Source organism: Equus asinus, chromosome 2, assembly GCF_041296235.1.
Source record: "Equus asinus isolate D_3611 breed Donkey chromosome 2, EquAss-T2T_v2, whole genome shotgun sequence".
In the NCBI taxonomy this organism is placed as follows: Eukaryota; Metazoa; Chordata; class Mammalia; order Perissodactyla; family Equidae; genus Equus; species Equus asinus.
In genome coordinates, this window is record NC_091791.1 from 62,019,387 (window position 1) to 62,037,318 (window position 17,932).

Here is a 17,932-nt window from a genome sequence, read left to right on the forward strand (position 1 = left end):
ATTCTACTCTCATTAGCATCATTTTTCTTCATACATATTAAACATCTATCCCCACAGCAGCTCAAGAAAAACTTACTACGTAACTTGCTATTATTTCCCTAAAAATGATTCTCTATGATGTGGAGGAGGCAGTACCAGCAATACATATTTAGTATTATTTAATAAGCTAGGAGATGGGGGGAATCTATTATAATTACTCCATGTTATTTTGAGCTAACCTAGCAATTCTTCACAAGCCTATTATAAGATCAGATAAAGGCAGGGCACGACCTTCCATAATTTGTTGCTGAGAGTGGAAGAATGTCTATCAATGACCTCTTCAACTAGATCAAAAGGAAAGGCCTAGGGGACTGGCCCTGTGGCACAGTGGTTAAGTTTGGCATGTTCTGGTTTGGTGGCCCAGGTTTGTGAGTTCAGTTTCCAGGTGGGTACCTACACCACTTGTCAGCCATGCTATGGCAGCCACACACATATAAAGTGGAAGTAAACCGGCTCAGATGTTAGCTCAGGGCTAATCTTCCTTAAGCAAAAAAAAAAAAAAAAAAGAAAAGAAAAGGAAAGGCCTAGGTCCGTAGTTAAACACTCCCAGAGGGCAAATGGATACCTGCCAAGTGACCTATGGGATTCTGAAACTTGGAATGTGGAGAAACAAAAGACAATGAAGGTGAGAAAAGCAGCAGTGACTGCTTCTGCAAATAATGGTAGTCTGACCACTTGATGATTTGCTGAAAGAAAGTCACCTCACTATCATATCCCAAACTGCTGCTCTTCTCAATTGTTAATGGTAAGACATTACTGCTGACAAAGGCTCTACATCTCTAGAGCAATGGATGGAGGAGGTTTGGTCCTTTGTCCAGAGTCCAAAACTGGTTCCCCAAAACAAACCAACAGGAAATTAGTTCCAGGATTATACTGTACAAATATGATATTTGCAAACTACAGCCCCTTTAGTCTTTCTCAACTGGTTTTCCTCAAAAATTAAGCCTTAATACTCTAAGGCATCAACATTCCTAATGAATTAACTTCTGTTCCATGCATAGCACTAGTTGTTACCATCCTTGAGACAGAATTAAGAAAATAGTCACTCAAATCACTTTCTGTGTTCTGCAATTCAGATGACCCCATTTGAGAAAGGACAGGGCTCCACTGAGAGATGGCATAGAGTAATAGTTAGCGTGGACTCTGGAACCACACTATCTGGGTTCAAAATCCCAGCCCTGTTACCTATGATCTACATAATTTTGGTCAAGTTACTTTACTTCTCTAGGCTTCAGTTTCCTCTTTTAAAAGAGGATTAAGAATAGTATTTACCTCTTAGGGTTATTTAAGAATTAACCAAGTTATGTCTATCTCTATCCAACTGTCTATCTATATATCTTAGACTAATGCCTGGCAGCATGATAAGTGCTATCTAAGTGTTAGCTATTGTTATTATTCTATTTGGGAGCATTTTAGGTTTCTAAGGAGCCTATCTGCCACTGACCTAAGCTGAAGAAGGGCCTTGAGTCAGAAATGTTTCTACCTTGAGCTATCTTCCCAGTCTCTCAGATCTGGGTAGGAAGGACAAAACTCTTCTCTATTCTGTTGCTCCTATTCAAGAGAGGCAGATTTCTCCTGACCTAAATAACAAAGGTTTAGCACAGAAAGGGAAAGACCTAGTCAGAGCTCTGCTTGCATCCACAGTGGATATGCAACAACAGATCTGGCACTTGCGTTCAGTAGCACCAACCTCCCCATGATATACTCTTTTCTCACCTCTTAATTACAGGCAGCTTTCTCCAGGCATACTGACTATCTGAATGCATTCAGAATGGCCTCTGCCTGCATCTTCTTTATTTTCTTATTTTAATTATTGTTATTGGTCTTGCTCTGCTATTGTCAGGAAGAAGCAAGTGTATCAGGGATGAAGCAGGCTGAGCTAGCCCAGCATGCATCTGTGGAGCCGCAGCTCTGGAAGAAGCTGTAGCACAAAGCCCCTCTGTTAGGGCAGCACACTAACCTCTGTGTATCCCTCTCACATGAGCACAGGGCTGGAACGGGCCTCCTCCTGTTCCCTTTTTCACCCTCCTCCCACCTTTCCCAGAGGGAGATCCTGTTCACAGCAAAGAAAGCCAAGAACATTTAGTTCAGCAATAAGAACAGGTGGTAGCACCAATAAGGAACAAAAACTGGTATTCTTCCAATTGCTGAGTTCTATGGCAGAGAGGGAGAAAGGGCAGGAAGAACCGAAACCTAGGAATCACTTTTCCCTGTGGGGTCTCTGATGGTTTCATTTCAATAAACAGAGAAAACCCACCTTTGAGGGTTCTCTCTGCTCTTCTTCACAGGGTGAAACCAAAGGTATTCCTTTTCATTTTCAGGAAAAGGCAAGTGACTTTTTGTCTGTTTGCTGTTTTCTTGGATGTAGTGCAAAAGCAACACGACTTTAATAACTAAAAGCAGGTGCTTCCCCACCCATTTCTCTTGGATCAAGTAGCAAATAATTCTACCCCGATGAACACATAATTATTTGGATTAGTAAAACACCATGTAAATAAGAAGTGCCATAAAGACAGAAAGTCTTTGTGCTTTGGCATTTACAAATGCAGCTGTTGCTTAAGTTTTTTCCCTCTAAAACATAGCTCTTGTCTTTAGGCAGGGAACAGCTGTTTGTTTATCTTTCAGGATTTCCTAATTGTGCATCTAAAAGAAGTCATGAGTAGAGAAGATAGGGGTCAAGGAGAAGGGCTGTCACTAAATTTCATGTTTTATGGGCCTTAAGTCTTTGGAAAGTGCCCCAGTCATGAGTCCAACTCATCCCTGAGATGTCTCCAGCAACACCTCTGCAAAGGCCTGACACACTTTATGCACTGCTACTAATTCAATTCTTAGCGGTTTCTCCTCTTGATCTGGGCTTCCCAAATCGCTCATCATTTTAACTCTCATAATCACTCTTTTTCTCCACACCTCCTGGAAACCATAAACCTAAATAAACTGTAAACCTAAATGTGGCCAATTGAGCCTGTTTGTAAACACAACTCTCTCAAAGGAAGATAAAGGAGCTAGTCCTTGAAGGTCGCTGACCATTGGAAAAGAGAACTTTCACACTAGTTTTCTGTGTTCAAAAGAATGCTGAATGTTCTCTTTCAAGACGGGAAAGAGTATCTAAATGTTTACCATTTGGGCAGCCCAAACAATAACATTGGATTTTTAACATTTTATTGCAGAAAATTTCAAATGTACAGGAGTAGACAAAATACCACATAAACTCCCAAGTACCTATAATCCAACTTCAACAATTATCAGTCTGTGATCAATCTCATTTCCTATGTACCACCCACCCACTTACCCCACTCTCAGATCATTTTGAAGCAAATGACAGATGTTATTCATCTGTAAATATTTCAGGATATGGCTCTAAAAAAATTCTTTTTGTTTAGAGCATAACCATAATATCATTACCACACCCAGAAAAAGATAACAATAATTCCTTAATAACATCAAATATCCAGTCAGTTTAATAGAAACTCTTGCTCCAACATTGGGGAAGGCAGAGAATAGCTGGCTAGTTTCTCCCTAGTTTCAGACATAACCTTCTGGACTTCCTGATTAGAAAATTATCCACATATCCTATATCAGTCTTTTAAAATTAAATTCAGTTATCAATATCATATCTCCCCATCTGTTTAGGGCTTTATTTGCACTCAGTTCATAATCCAATACTTTGGACTTGCAGTGGTGAAGTTAAAGACTATCATAAGCTATCTAAGACAGTCATTCCTGCTACCTTTATAAAACAGACAGACATCCACATACACACAAACAGAGACACAGATAAAGAGAAACATCAAGACTTCAAGACACTGGACAGGGACACAGAGGCAGACACAAGCCAAATTCACCAGAGAATGATACTACTTTTAGTGGGAAACCATAAACTAATGTTTAAATTTTACAAAATATAATAGTCAATTTGCTACTTTTTGCCAAGATAAAAAATGTAGCAGGGGGCTGGCCCCGTGGCCCAGTGGTTAAGTTCACGCATTCCACTTCAGCGGTCAAGGGTTTCACCAGTTTGGATCCTGGGCATGGACATGGCACTGCTCATCAAGCCATGCTGAGGTGGCATCCCACATAGCAAAACCAGAAGGACCTACAGCTAGAATATACAACTATGTACCTGGGGCCTTTGGGGAGAAGAAGAAAAGAAAAAAGGAAAAAGTAAGGTTGGCAACAGATGTTAGTTCAGGTGCCAATCGTTAAAAAAAAATGTAGGACCTTATATATTACCACCAGTATTCAAATCAAATTTTGAGAATCAATACTATAACCACTTACCCCACAGGGGAAATGAAAAGGGGGACCCTTCTGGACATGCACAAAGATTTTGAGATTGTATAAATTTCAGGTTCTGCCATAAACTCTGGAAAGGAAAGAATCATGATGATCTACTATATTTTCCTTGCCGTCATACCCTTCTATTTGAATATCATGTAAAATTTTAAAAAGGACAAAAGACTCAATTTTATACTATTCAAGTTATGTCAATAGTTAAATTAGTTGAGAATATTTAGGTACAGCCTAATAGGACTTCAAGAGTAAGAAAGGTTAACCAAAAGACCACACAAATATGTTCATGTCCCATAGGTAAGCAAAACAAGGAAGTTCAACTCAAGTAGATGATATGTGCATTAGACATAAGGACACACCTTCCTTACATGAGGGCTGTTTATTACTAGCTTAAATTTCCAGGAAATAAACTAGAAATCTAATTTCCTGATTTAAATAGTCAGTCCAGGATAATTGATTTACTCGTTTCTTATACTGGCCATGACTACAAGACAATGAAGATCCTTCCATTCCTATAATCTACAAAAAAAAGGACAGGATTGATAATGAATGATGAGTAATTTCCTGTATGTTTTACTCCCTAAACTTAAGCTACAGTACCCAATACAGGAACAGCTAACTGGTACACAGTCAAAAAATAGTGAGGGGCTGACCCGGTGCTGTACTGGCTAAGTTCACACATTCTGCTTTGGCAGCCCAGGGTTCACGGGTTCGGATCCAAGGCACAGACCTCCATATTGCTCATAAAGCCATGCTGTGGCAGTGTCTCACTTACAAAACAAAGGAAGATTGGCACAGATGTCAGCTCAGCCACAATCTTCCTCAACCAAAAAAATATATATATATTGAGGTATCTGTTCCTTGAACTCTCAAATTTCCCCTTAATTAACAAGTGGGCTACCAGCAGAACACAGACTTTCCTGCTCCTTTAGAACAGTCTTACTGCTCTAACAATACAGACTTACATTTCAGCACACCTTACATACAAAACCCTGTTTCCTCCCACCCACCCCCACCACCACCATTCCCAGCTTTTAAGCCTTATACTAGCATTCTTAAAAGAAAAATTACTAACTGAGAAGATTTGTTGAATTTAATCAATCAATGCAGCATTCTTCTTTGCCTATAACAAAAAACACTCTGTCCTACATCTTGGCACTCCAAAGCCTCTAGTACAATCCCTGGAAGGAGAACAAAATCTTTGTGGCATACTAAGTACAGTGGACGGATTTCCTCCCCTGGACAGAGATAAATAAGCCAACTCCACAGTAAAGTTATACTCTGGGGGCTCGGGGTGTAAGAGCAAATTCAAGATGAATAATAAATAAGAGTTCTGGACTATAAGCACGACAATAGTTTAGGTTTGGAAAATATTTTAGTAACACCACATAGGAATAAATTTCGGGTTTTAGAAGGAACGGGGAAATTAGCACACAAATCTCTTCTGTTTGCTAAGTCAGAGTTGAAAGGCATTGTGGTTCAAAGTAAGCAGAAAGATACACTGACACAAATTCTTTTTAATGAAAGCCATCATTAATAATTTGCATGCAAGATTTTGAGGCTGAAATTACTTTAGGGACTTTGTATCAAGTAACAGAAAAAAACCCAGTACGTTTTGCAGGACCAAAAGAAATGGATTATCATAAATATTGTGTACAAACCACCAAAAAGCAATTATAAGGACTGGATAAAACATATACTATGGTACCTGGTGAAGATCACGAGGCACAGGAATACTGATAGCTGTTCACAGAGCAGAAGAAAAAAGCAAAAATATTAAACAAAGACATGAACCAAAAAGTGTTCGTGTAAGGCCAATAGTAAATGCATTTTAAGGGTTGGTGCAAGGTAAAGTAAAAAACTGAAGAGCAGGGATACATATCTTTCAGCTAGACTTAGAAGGGCAAACCCTTCATCCAAACATCAGCTTAAGGGAAAGTTGGCTAGTTTCTGATTCATTTAGCAAGATGTTTGTGTTTCCTTTTGTCCTTAATAGTGGGTTCTAGAACTAAACAATTATGCTCCAACATAAAGAATTCTGACTTTATAGAATTGGCAAGCTTTTATAGAGTACTTCAAATTCAGGAATTGTGGAGTTTCCTGTTTTGAAAAAAAACCTATGAAATAATTTTACATATCAAACTCAGCATTAAAGAATACAAACAGACACGAAGTATGAGCAAAAATGAGTTATTAGCTTCACTTAACATTCCTCTAATTTTTAAATAGGAGGCAGCAAAAAAAAAAGAGAGAAAATATATATAATTACACTCACAGAAAAACAAATATATAGAATTACATCCACACTGGGACGCCACAAACTTAACGTGTAACTTAACTGCAGGATAGCAGATGACTGTTCTGCTGACAGAATCCCAGGCTTGCACTCTTCCTTCAGCAGATCTTTCCCACCATAAACTCACACCGCCCCCCGCAAATACACACTCACGTCTCACTCTTCCCTTACTAAATAAAGCAGAAAGGCCTAGATTAGTACACCTACTTAAAAAACGTGTGAAACCAAAAGTCACAATATGAAAATATTAAACAGGACTAGAGTGAGAGAGAGCATAAAAGACAAAAAGAAAAAGAGAAGGAAAAGGCAAGTATCCAAAACTCCATAACTAAAATCCAGGAACTACTAAAAGGATACATGAACTCAGAAAAGTTAAGTATTTATACTGTGGTCCAGGTACTATGAGGAACACCAAGAAGGAAAAAAGGTTGAGCCACCTTCCTAAAAATTCACCCAGCCATGATAAACACTTCTAAGTTGAACAATCATGGATCCAGATAAAGTATTTTTAAAACTTCATTTTAAAAAATCAGATTTATCAGAAGATAAATTTCTTAAGTGGAGTTTTGAAAGGTGGATGTGGTTTGGTTTAAAAGGGATGTGTTACTGTTTTGTTTATTGTTGTTATTGTTTTGGGTGCCAAAGAATCCAGGCAAAGTGAATGACATCTGCAATGTCTAAGAGGCCAGCATAGCAAGTGCACCATCTGCTATCACAGCTGAAATGGAGAGTGCCTGGGGAAGGAAAGGAAGGGAAAAGAAAGTGTGAAATTAGTTTTTTAAATGTCTATAATCATGCATTTTTTAATGATTTAAGAGACAATTGGGAGCCACTTAAAGGTTATAAGAAGAGAGTAACTTCAAAATAGCATTCCAGGGTATTCTTAGGTTAGAACAAATAAAATAGGAAGATACTAGAGATAGAGAGGCAATTTACAGGTCTGCAAAAAAAAAAAAATACTCTTTTTGCTAAAACAGTGAGCAAAAACACTTATTACTAGAACTATCATAGACCAGAGTGGAGGCATAAAGAGAAATGACAATCTCTGTGGTGGAATTCAGGCAGTTTTTCAGTTTTACTCTTTACACTTCAGTGTAGTTTCCAGAATGATTGCAGTATTTTTCCATATTGATAATAAAAGTCATCCTTCAAAAAAAGAACAAACATGATGTGTACATACACCCAAAGAATAATAAATAAATGCCATGTGCCCACGACACAATTTAAGAAATGGAAAAATTATTTTTTTTAATTACAGGGTTTTTAAAAAATTATTTACTTATTTTTTTTATATGTGTGTATATGAGGAAGATTGGTCCTGAGCTAACATCTGTTGCCAATCTTCCCCTTTTTGCTTGAGGAAGATTGTCACTGAGCTAACATCCAAGCCAATCTTCCTCTATTTTATGTGGGGTGCTGCCACAGCATGGCTTGACGAGCGGTGCTAGGTCTGTGCCTGGGATCCAAATCGGCGAACCGTGGGCCACTGAAGTAGAGGATGCAGACTTAACCACTATGCCACTGGGCCAGCCCCAAGAAATGGAAAAATTAATAATGAGTTTGAGACTCTTCAATTGATTATATCTTCCCCTCTTCACCCTTCAGAGGCAACCACTATCCTGAATTTTGTGAAAATCATTCCCTTTTCCTCAACAGTTTTATCACATGTATGTATCCCTGAAAAATGTTGTTTAGTTTTGCCTGTTTCTGATTTGTATATAAATGAAATCACAGTTTATGTAATCTTCTGTGACTTGCTTTTTTCATTCAATGTAATATTTTTGTCATTAATCCAAGCTGATATATGTAGCTGCAGCCTATTCATTTTCACTACTATATAGTATTTTACTCTGGGAATAAACCATAGTTTTTTGAATCCATGCTGCTATAGTTGGAATGGGTTGTTTCCATTTTCCCATAATCACAAAAAATGCTACTTTAAAGATTCTCAAATATATCTTCTGGTATGTATGCACAAGGAAGTTTTCTACAGTGTATATCTAGGAGTAGAATTACTGAGTGACAAGGTATATGCTAGTTCAATTTTACTTGACAAACGTAATGACAAACTGTTTTTCTAAGTAGTGGCATCAGTTTATATTCCAACTAGCATCTAAGTTCGTTCTCATTATTCTACCTTTTAGGTAACAATTTTACGCAATTTTTTTAATCTTTTTTTTTTTTTAAAGATTGGCACCTGAGCTAACAACTGTTGCCAATCTTCTTTTTTTTTCCCTGATTTTTCTTCCTAAATCCCCCCAGTACATAGTTGTATATTTTAGCTGTGGGTCCTTCTAGCTGTGGTATGTGGGACACCATCTCAACATGGCTTAATGAGCAGTGCCATGTCCATGCCCAGGATCCGAACCGGTGAAACCCTGGGCCACCAAAGCAGAGCGTGCAAACTTAACCACTCAGCCATGAGGCCAGCCCCCAATTTTACCCAATTTTTAAATTTCTACTAATTTGAAGGGTATGGTTTAATTTACATTTCTTAGATTGCTAAAGAGGGTAAGCATCGCTCACATGTTTAAAGGTCATTTGGGTTTCTTTTTCTGAGAAATGTCTGTTTATGTCTTCTTCCCATTTTCCTGTTGACTCCTTTATCTTTTACTTTTTCTTTATAGGAGTTCTTCTCTGGAGTTCTATGCTGATTACCAATCCTTTTTTGGTTATATATATTGTAGGTATTTTCTTCCAGTTTGTAGCCTTGTGTCTTTACTCTTTTTTATTTTTTTCTGGTGAGGAAGATTCGCCCTGAGCTAACAATTATGCCAATCCTCCTCCATTTTTTTATATATGGGACACCTCCACAGCACAGCTGGTGAGTAGAGCAGGTCTGCACCCAGGATGTGAACCGACAAACCTGAGCTGCCAAGGTGAGGCACGCAGAACTTTAACCACTTGGCCACGGGGCTGGGTCCTTTACTCTCTTTATGGAGTCTTCTGATGAAAAGTAGTTCTTGAGTTTTCTATAGTAAAACATATCAATTTTTTAACTTTGTATGTTTCATGTCTTATTTAATGAATCTTCTCTATCCCTGATGTCATGATATTCTCTCATATTTTCTTCTAATACTGTAAACATTTTATCTTTCACAATTTAGTTCCTAATCCATGTGAAATTCTTACTTTTGGTATAATATGAGGTAGAGATCTAATTTCCTTTTTTTTCTATATGGATAACCAATCATCTAAGCACCACTTACTCCTTTGATTCACAGGGCAAAAGGCAAGTTTCCACATGTCTGTTTCTGAACTCTTGATTTTATTCCATTGAGTAGTCATACTGTGTTGATACCACATTGTCTTTTTTGTTTTTCTTAAAGATTGGCACCTAGGCTAACAACTATTGCCAATCTTCCTTTTTATTAAGGAGTGGCACGTGGGCTAACAACTGTTGCCAATCTTTTTTTTTTTTTCCTGCTTTATTTCCCAAACCGCCCGCCCCCCAATACATAGTTGTATATCTTAGTTGCAGGTCCTTCTAGTTGTGGGATGTGGGACGCCGCCTCAACGTGGCCTGACGAGCGGTGCCATGTCCGCGCCCAGGATCCAAACCCTGGGCCGCCGCAGGGGAGCGTGTGAACTTAACCACTCGGCCACGGAGCCGACCCCTCACTTTGTCTTAATTACTACAGTTTTATAATAAGTCTTGATATCTGATAAAGTATGGTAACCACTAGTACTGTTTCCCAAATATTTCTGGTTCTTCCCTCTCCCAAGGATTATGACAGGATCACACTTTCTGGCCCCCTTGTGATTAGCACCATATGATTAGCTCTGGTCAATGAGTTGTGAACAGAAGTGACCTGCTGAACATTTAATTGTTTGTGCAAAACCCTCCAGAGCTCTTTTTCTCTCTGGCTTAGTAATATTCAACTTGCTTGTAGCTTTGGCACCTAAGTTCCTGAGTGACTATAAGTAGGGTTTTCCTACTAACCTACAGTGGACAAGTAATGTGCATGAGAATAAATCTTTTATATATTTATCACTGAGATTTTAGTTTGTTACCACAACATAACTTAGCCTACTCTAACACAAAAGGCAAGTTGCTCATTTTGTTATTCTTCTTCAAGAATGTTCTGTCTGTTCTTCACTGTTTGTAATATAAAGTTCAGAATTGAATTTTCTCAACTTTCAGGAAAAATCTGCTGGTCAGAGTATACATTAATACTGCCACATTGGAAAACATGTGGATATACTGGAAAACAGTTGGCATTACCTAAAAAAGTTGAAGATATAAATATCCTACAATCCAGTACATCCATTCCTGGGCATGTATGCAAAAGAAATGTATACACATATGTAGATATGTACAACAATGTTCTTGGCAATATTGTTCATAAAAAATAAAAAACTGGATGGAGCCGGCCCCGTGGCCAAATGGTTAAGTTTGCACGTTCCACTTCGGCGGCCCAGCGTTTCACTGGTTTGGATCCTAGGCACAGACCTAGCATTGCTCATCAGGCCATGCTGAGGCGGCATCCCACATAGCACAGCCAGAGTGACCTACAACTAGAATATACAATTATGTAGTGGGGAGCTTTGGGGAGAAGAAGAAGAAAAAAAAAAAACAAAGATTGGCAACAGATGTTAGCTCAGGTGCCAATCTTAAAAAACAATGAAAAAATAAAAAAATAATTAAATTAAATAAAAAATTGGAAATAATCCAAATGATTACCAGCAGCAGAATGGATAAAGAGTCCTTTATTTACACAATGAAATACCATAAAATAATGAAAATGAACAAACTCAACCCACACACAACATGATGATCTTATAAACATATTGCTGAGCTAAAGACACACATACACACAAGTTTATGCAGAGTGATTCCATTTACAACAAAGTTTCAAAAACAGGTCATTTTTAAATTAGATTGTTTAAATATGGATACATAGGTAGTAAAACTATCAGCTAAAATAAGGAAGTGATTGCCACAAACATTAGGAAAGTGGTAACCCCTGGGAGAAGGCAGGAGATGTCACTGAGAAAGGCGGGAAGGAGAATGTCTATGGTACTGGCAGCGTTCTATTTTCACCTCAAGAGCTGCTACAAGGATGTTCACTTTATGATTACTTATTATACGGAATCTCTGTGGGGGTTTTACACAAATGTCTTACATCTTTTTTGTAAGATTTATTTATATCTACTTTATATACTTTGTTGCTATTATAAAAAGCTCTTTTTAAATTGTACTTTCTGTTAGCTGCTAAATGCAATTGAACGTTATATCTTGATCTTATTGGCAACAACCTGCTAAATTCTCTTACTGATTTTGAAATTATCAGTAGATTATTTGTTTTTGTTTTTGTTTTTGAGGAAGATTAGCCCTGAGCTAACATCTGCTGGCAGTCCTCCTCCTTTTGCTGAGGAAGACTGGCCCTGAGCTAACATCCGTGCCCATCTTCCTCCCATCTTCCTCTATTTTATATGTGGGACACCTACCAGAGCATGGCTTGCCAAGCGGTGCCATGTCCACACCCGGGATCCGAATCAGAGAACTGGGCCGCCAAAGTGGAATGTGTGCACTTAATCGCTGCACCACCAGGCCAGCCCCTCTTTGGGATTTATCCAAATAGCCAATCACATCACCCGCAAATAATGACAACTTTGTTGCTTCCTTTCTAATCTTTATCTTTCCTTTGTTTTTCTTATCTTATTATACTGACTAGAACCTAGCTCAATGATGAATTGTATTATTTTCATATTTATAAAAATATTTTTAAAATAGGGAACAAAAGAGATATCCTATGGGAAGGTCCAGGTGCTGCTGGTCCATCCCAGGTTTACTCTTCCATACACTCATCATCCCTGTGTTCTCTCAGAAAATAAAGCCCTCCAGTCTGGATGAAAGGAATATCTCTTAGAAACTATGGCCATTCTAGAAATTTAAATTTCTCAGCTATTAGAACCAAGTTCAGCTCATCCATACTGTCAAATTAATCCATCTGCATTATAAGTCTATTTATAATTTTTAAATTAAGCACACCATAATTAGAAGACTGCTAACAGTGCCACCTAAAACATGAACTTTGTGTAACCTAGAGCCTAATTATTTATATTTATATAGTGCTGAGGGATTGAAAAGCACTTGAGGAAAAAATCAAATTTTTAATATACTCTCAATGTAATAAAAGAGTCATTGAAGGAAAAGAAATCTAATGAATAGATCAAGCGGTGATGTGATGAGTAAAGATATCAGAATTCCAACACAACTTCAGAGTTATGAAGACCCAGAATACAGCCTTTGATCCCCTAAGCCCATTTACCTATCTATCATAAGCAATTGCTTCTCTGAAAGAGTCCCAAGATACATCCTCAGTACCTACAGGTTAAAAAACGACTTATTTTCTGTACTTGGGTGTCTCAGAGGATGTCCCATAAAGTCTGGTGGTTGGTTTTCTTCATCTCTCTGGCTTATACAACGATACTGATTTACATTAAAATAACAATTTGTCCCTTTGGAAAATGAAACAGAAAAAGATTGTGACAGCTAGTTCTCCAGAGTCCCACCTGGGTTGATAAAGAGTATGGCACAATCCTGACTAATAAAAGGCATGTCAGGGGGTCATATAAGTTCTATCATCCCTCCCTGGTACAGCTAAGAATTTCCAGTTTCAGGAGATTCTTCTACCAGAAATTTCTGTAGGATTCCAATCTCTCTAGCAAGTATCTTGCCTTAGTTTTTTGGTTTTAATGCCACGAACCAGACTTCCCTCAAACTTGATGACCAAAGGACTATTATATTTCTTGTTTATCTAAAATTAGATACTTAATAGCAATGTACCTTTCAGAATCAAGCCAAATACTCTTTTGGATGGACTTCTGTATGAATGGGCATAGTCAGAAATGTTACATCTTGTAAAAGATCTGGTTTTAATAAACTTTCATATTTAAACTCTCCAATTAATCAACAATTTATATTCTATATTTTGCTAAAAGTTATAATGGTTCCAAAGAAAGAGTGGAGAAAAAAGATGTTTGTGACCCAAGTGGCAAAAAGTTCAGAAGACTCAGTTATCTCTTTCTAAAGATATCTGCCTAGGGGCCGGCCCAGTGGCGCAGCGGTTAAGTGTGCACATTCCACTTCGGTGGCTCAGGGTTCACCAGTTCGGATCCCGGGTGTGGACATGGCACTGCTTGGCCAGCCATGCTGTGGTAGGTGTCCCACATATAAAGTAGAGGAAGATGGGCATGCGTGTTAGCTCAGGACCAGTCTTCTTCAGCAAAAAAAAGAGAGAGAGAGAGAGGAGGATTGGCAGCAGATTTAGCTCAGGGCTGATCTTCCTCAAAAAAAATAAAATTAAATTAAAAAATAAATATATCTGCCCAGGGGCCAGCGCAGTGGCATAGTAGTTAAGTTCCGAAGCTCTGCTTCAGCAGCCCTGGGTTCACAGGTTTGGATCCTGGGCACAGACCTAGTGCCACTCATCAAGCCATGCTGAGGCGGTGTCCCACATAAAGTAGAGGAGGACTGGTCCAGATGTTAGCTCAGGGCCAATCTTCCTCACAAAAAAATAAATAAAATAAAAAGATATCTGCCAATCATGGACTTAAAATTCCAAAGTGATGCCCGTCAAAAAATCGTTTTGAATCAGTTGTTGCAAATAACCAACATAACTAGAAAATTCTCCTCGAATTTTTGGTCACAATTCTTACTCTAATATGTAAAAGCAACTAAACATATAACGATCACATCCAAGCACGTCTGTGACAAACCAAGAATTCAGACTTCATGAGACTGATAAACGACTCTGGAAGCTTACTCAGAACTCAAGCAGACTCATCCAACCACATATAATCCATTGTATATCCGGACCAAGAACACATGGAGAAGCTACATGTTGGAAAAGCAAATAAAGTAATGCAAGACCCTATATACATCCTAGTTCTTCCTCTTTAGCAGTATATCTAAAATCTCTGAGTCAGAAATCTCTCACTTTAGGCCGTTTTCTGTGTCTCTACATGAATCTTCAGTTTCATTTTATTAAAAAATGAAAAACATGGAGTCAGATTATGAGGTAGAGAACTGCTATAAATAATCTGTTAAATGTAATCATGGGAAACATTAGGGAATAGGAAAATTTTAGTACTGGCTTTTCTCAGGAAGAGTTTGTTGCTAAATTTAACTTTAATAGATAATAGTTAATTCCATTAAAAATAGTTGGTTGTTTATTCTTTCAAAATGAAAATTTAGAATTAGTTTTTCAGGTAAATACTCAAAATCTAAGCATATTTGAATCATATCCTATCACATGAAATAGAGCTGTGTATGGGCAAAAAGGTTGAGAAAAACATTCTGCCCAAGCCAAGTAGTAATTCTCTAAAGCAAGCAAAACTAATCATACTCATCCTTTGCACTAAAACACAGGCAGATGACTCAGTAATAAACTCCTTAGCACCACTCTGATTAACCAAACCACCTCAATATTGATCATTTGGCAACCTAATGGTAATGAGAAGAAACAAATTTGAAGTACTTACCTTGAGAGCACAAAAGATACAGGAATCTCCCATGCATTTGTGAGTTGTAAGCTGCCTAAAGCTACGTCGGAAGATGTCCAAGTGCCATAAAACCTGGTGAAAAAGGGAAAATACTTCCTTACTCTATAAAAAGCCACCATTTAATTCTAAATTCAAGAGTTCAAGCAAACACAGATGATGACTGCAGAAGATATCTTTATTCCCAAGAGAAAAGTTCATTCTAGTATATTAAAACAAATGTCAAAAAAGTAAGGTATCTAACAAGAGGGAGAGATGATCATATTCTGAAAAAGACATTGATCTGAACATGAATGAAGGTCACAAGAGAAAATATGGTACGACATACATCCAATGTGATCCTGAAGAGGAAATTTATGGGTTAAAAGCTGCAGAGTAAGGGTTTATTTTAATGGTCCACATAAGAAAAGCAAGAATATTTTAAAACTTATTCAGAAGCTTTAATTGCAGTGTGGAATTTTATCTTTGCCAGATTTCTCAATTTTTGGACCTCTCTGAGAGTGGTATGATGTCCTTAAGTTAACAGAATTTAAAAAATGGTGATATCAACAGTGATAAATCATGCTCATAGCATGTAATCCTGATATGATGTAATGAAAATGGAACTTTACTTTTATGGTCGTCTTCTCAAAAACCCATAACCCCAGTCTAATCATGAGAAAAACATCAGAAAAAGTCCAATAGTGGGACATTCTACAAAATACTTGACTAGTACTCTTCAAAATTGTCAAGATCACCAAAAACCAGGAAATTTTGAGAAACTGTCACAGCCAAGAGGAGCCTAAGCAGACAAGACAAGTAAATGTAAATGTGATATCCTGGAATAGAAAAAGACACTAGGTAAAAACTAAGGGAATCTGAATAGACTATGGGCTTTAGTTAAAAAAGAAATGGCATAATATATAGCATAATGCCTTACAAAGGTCCTGTTGCCTGGAAAACATTTAAATGCCATCATATAGGAAAAGGCACTACACTCTGGAGCCCCAGATTCACAGCACACCTCTGGAGCTTCTTCTTACTTAGGTATCTCAAGGTATATATTCCAAAAGTTCTTTGAAACACACTATGCTCCCAAACAAGTCACACCTTTTTATAATAAATGTAATGGGTTTAACACATCTGTGGTAAACACAGCTTTCATATCAAAAGTTAGAATATTAGCTCATAGAAACAATTATTTTCAACTTGTAACATGATTATAATAGGTACTCCAAAACCATCAATGACTCAATGTTTAAATATGGATAAAGAAACATATATATGTATGTATGTATAGTATGTCTTCCATATGGCACTGGAAATTAGAACAGAAAGTCATAAATATCATTGTTTCAACTGACAGTATAATAAAACATATAGAAAGAAACAGAATTATAAAAACAGGACTATGGTGAGGCAGAAGGTAAACACACACACCTACATCAATACCCTATCTTGCCTGCTTCTAAATTATAAAAGTATTATTTGTCTACACAAAGTCACTCAAAAACCTAATATGCATCATCTGGGGAAAAAAAAACCTAACTAAGCCCATCCAACTGCATGAAATTTGTACTAGTAACTAGGGAAAGTACTTAAACTCTTCTTATAGGCTTGACAGCATAGGATTTTTTTTAATGTTTTCAAATAGAAATTTTGAAAAGTGAGAGAGAGTATGAAACTTCTACTACATAAATAATCTTGACAAGATTCTTGCATTATGAACGAAGAAACTGAAACACTATTACCTGCACAAGATCACAAGGCTAGTCTACAGAAGGGCTAGAAATAGAACCAGGTCTCCTCAGCCCTAAGTCCGGTGCTTTTACACTAAATACATTTCTTATTTCTTCTTCTCTCACGGCAACTTATTTTCTCATTACATGTGAGGGTAAACTAGTATTTCACCCAAGCATAATTATCTTGGATGGCAAATTTCATTTACTTTTACTCTGAAAAGCAGAAAAGAGGAGAAAGTAATTACTTGAAAGTTAGGCCAAGAGGGATGAACCTAACACTCTTACAAGCCTCACTAGGCAGAACGGGCAGACAGAAAGGAAGCTTTGGGATTCTGAGACCACTAAGATGGTAAGCAACACCAAAAGGGAAAAATCTGGAGTAGATAATCACCTTAGGGGACTTTACTTTCCACTTGCTCTGTTCAAGCATGTCTGACCAGACACCAATCATGAGCCACTGGAGGAGAGCTTAGAGGAAGGAGATGAAGTAGACAGTCAAAAAGTGAACTCCATTCAGTGTGTGTGCTAAGAGCCTGAATATTATGAGACAAGAATGATAAACCTGAAGGTCTTTGACTCGTTGAAAGAATTTTGCTTTTTATACTAGAGAAAAACAATCAGGGTGATAAGACATTGGTCTCAAAAAGAAAAAAAGGAAACAATAGAGACTGTTCAGGAAAAAAGTAAATAAAAAAGTAGTAAGATCATCTAGTCCATGCACCTCCCTTTAGGCAGGTAAGTAGTAGTAGTTACAGTTATTACTTCCACTATCATAATTAATCCCTTTTGTTATAAATGAGGTAATTGACACTCAAAGAGATAAAGTGACTTGCCTAAGATCACACGGATAAACTTAAAAAAGGATCTCAAGCTGCCAACCTCAAACAGACTGCCAAGTATTATATTTAAAAGAGTTACCAGGGGTTGGCCTGGTGGCATAGTGATTAAGTTTGCACGCTCTGCTTTGGTAGTCCAGGGTTTGCTGGTTCAGATCCCAGGGGGCAGACCTGCACACTACTCATCAAGCCATGCTGTGGCAGCATCCCACATACAAAATAGAGGAAGATTGGCACAGATG

The 17,932-nt window shown here is 37.6% G+C and overlaps 1 protein-coding gene across 25 annotated transcripts in view; it reads right to left on the reverse strand.

Moving 5' to 3' along the window:
• USP54 (ubiquitin specific peptidase 54) overlaps positions 1 to 17,932 on the reverse strand; it is a 113,411-nt gene that overhangs the window by 45,191 nt on the left and 50,288 nt on the right. For 19 of the 25 annotated variants that reach the window (XR_011495650.1, XR_011495653.1, XR_011495646.1 and 16 more), the window contains exon 3: positions 15,116 to 15,208. Coding sequence is in view for 15 of the 25 variants with exons in the window: in XM_070490023.1 (XP_070346124.1) it covers positions 15,116 to 15,208 (93 nt within the window). In the remaining 10 variants the exon portion in view is untranslated. Of the gene's footprint in view, positions 1 to 6,037; positions 6,073 to 9,491; positions 9,598 to 15,115; positions 15,209 to 16,863; positions 16,883 to 17,245; positions 17,323 to 17,932 lie in introns of those variants that run through there. The other 6 variants (XM_070490001.1, XM_044757113.2, XM_044757078.2 and 3 more) reach the window with 6 other exon arrangements.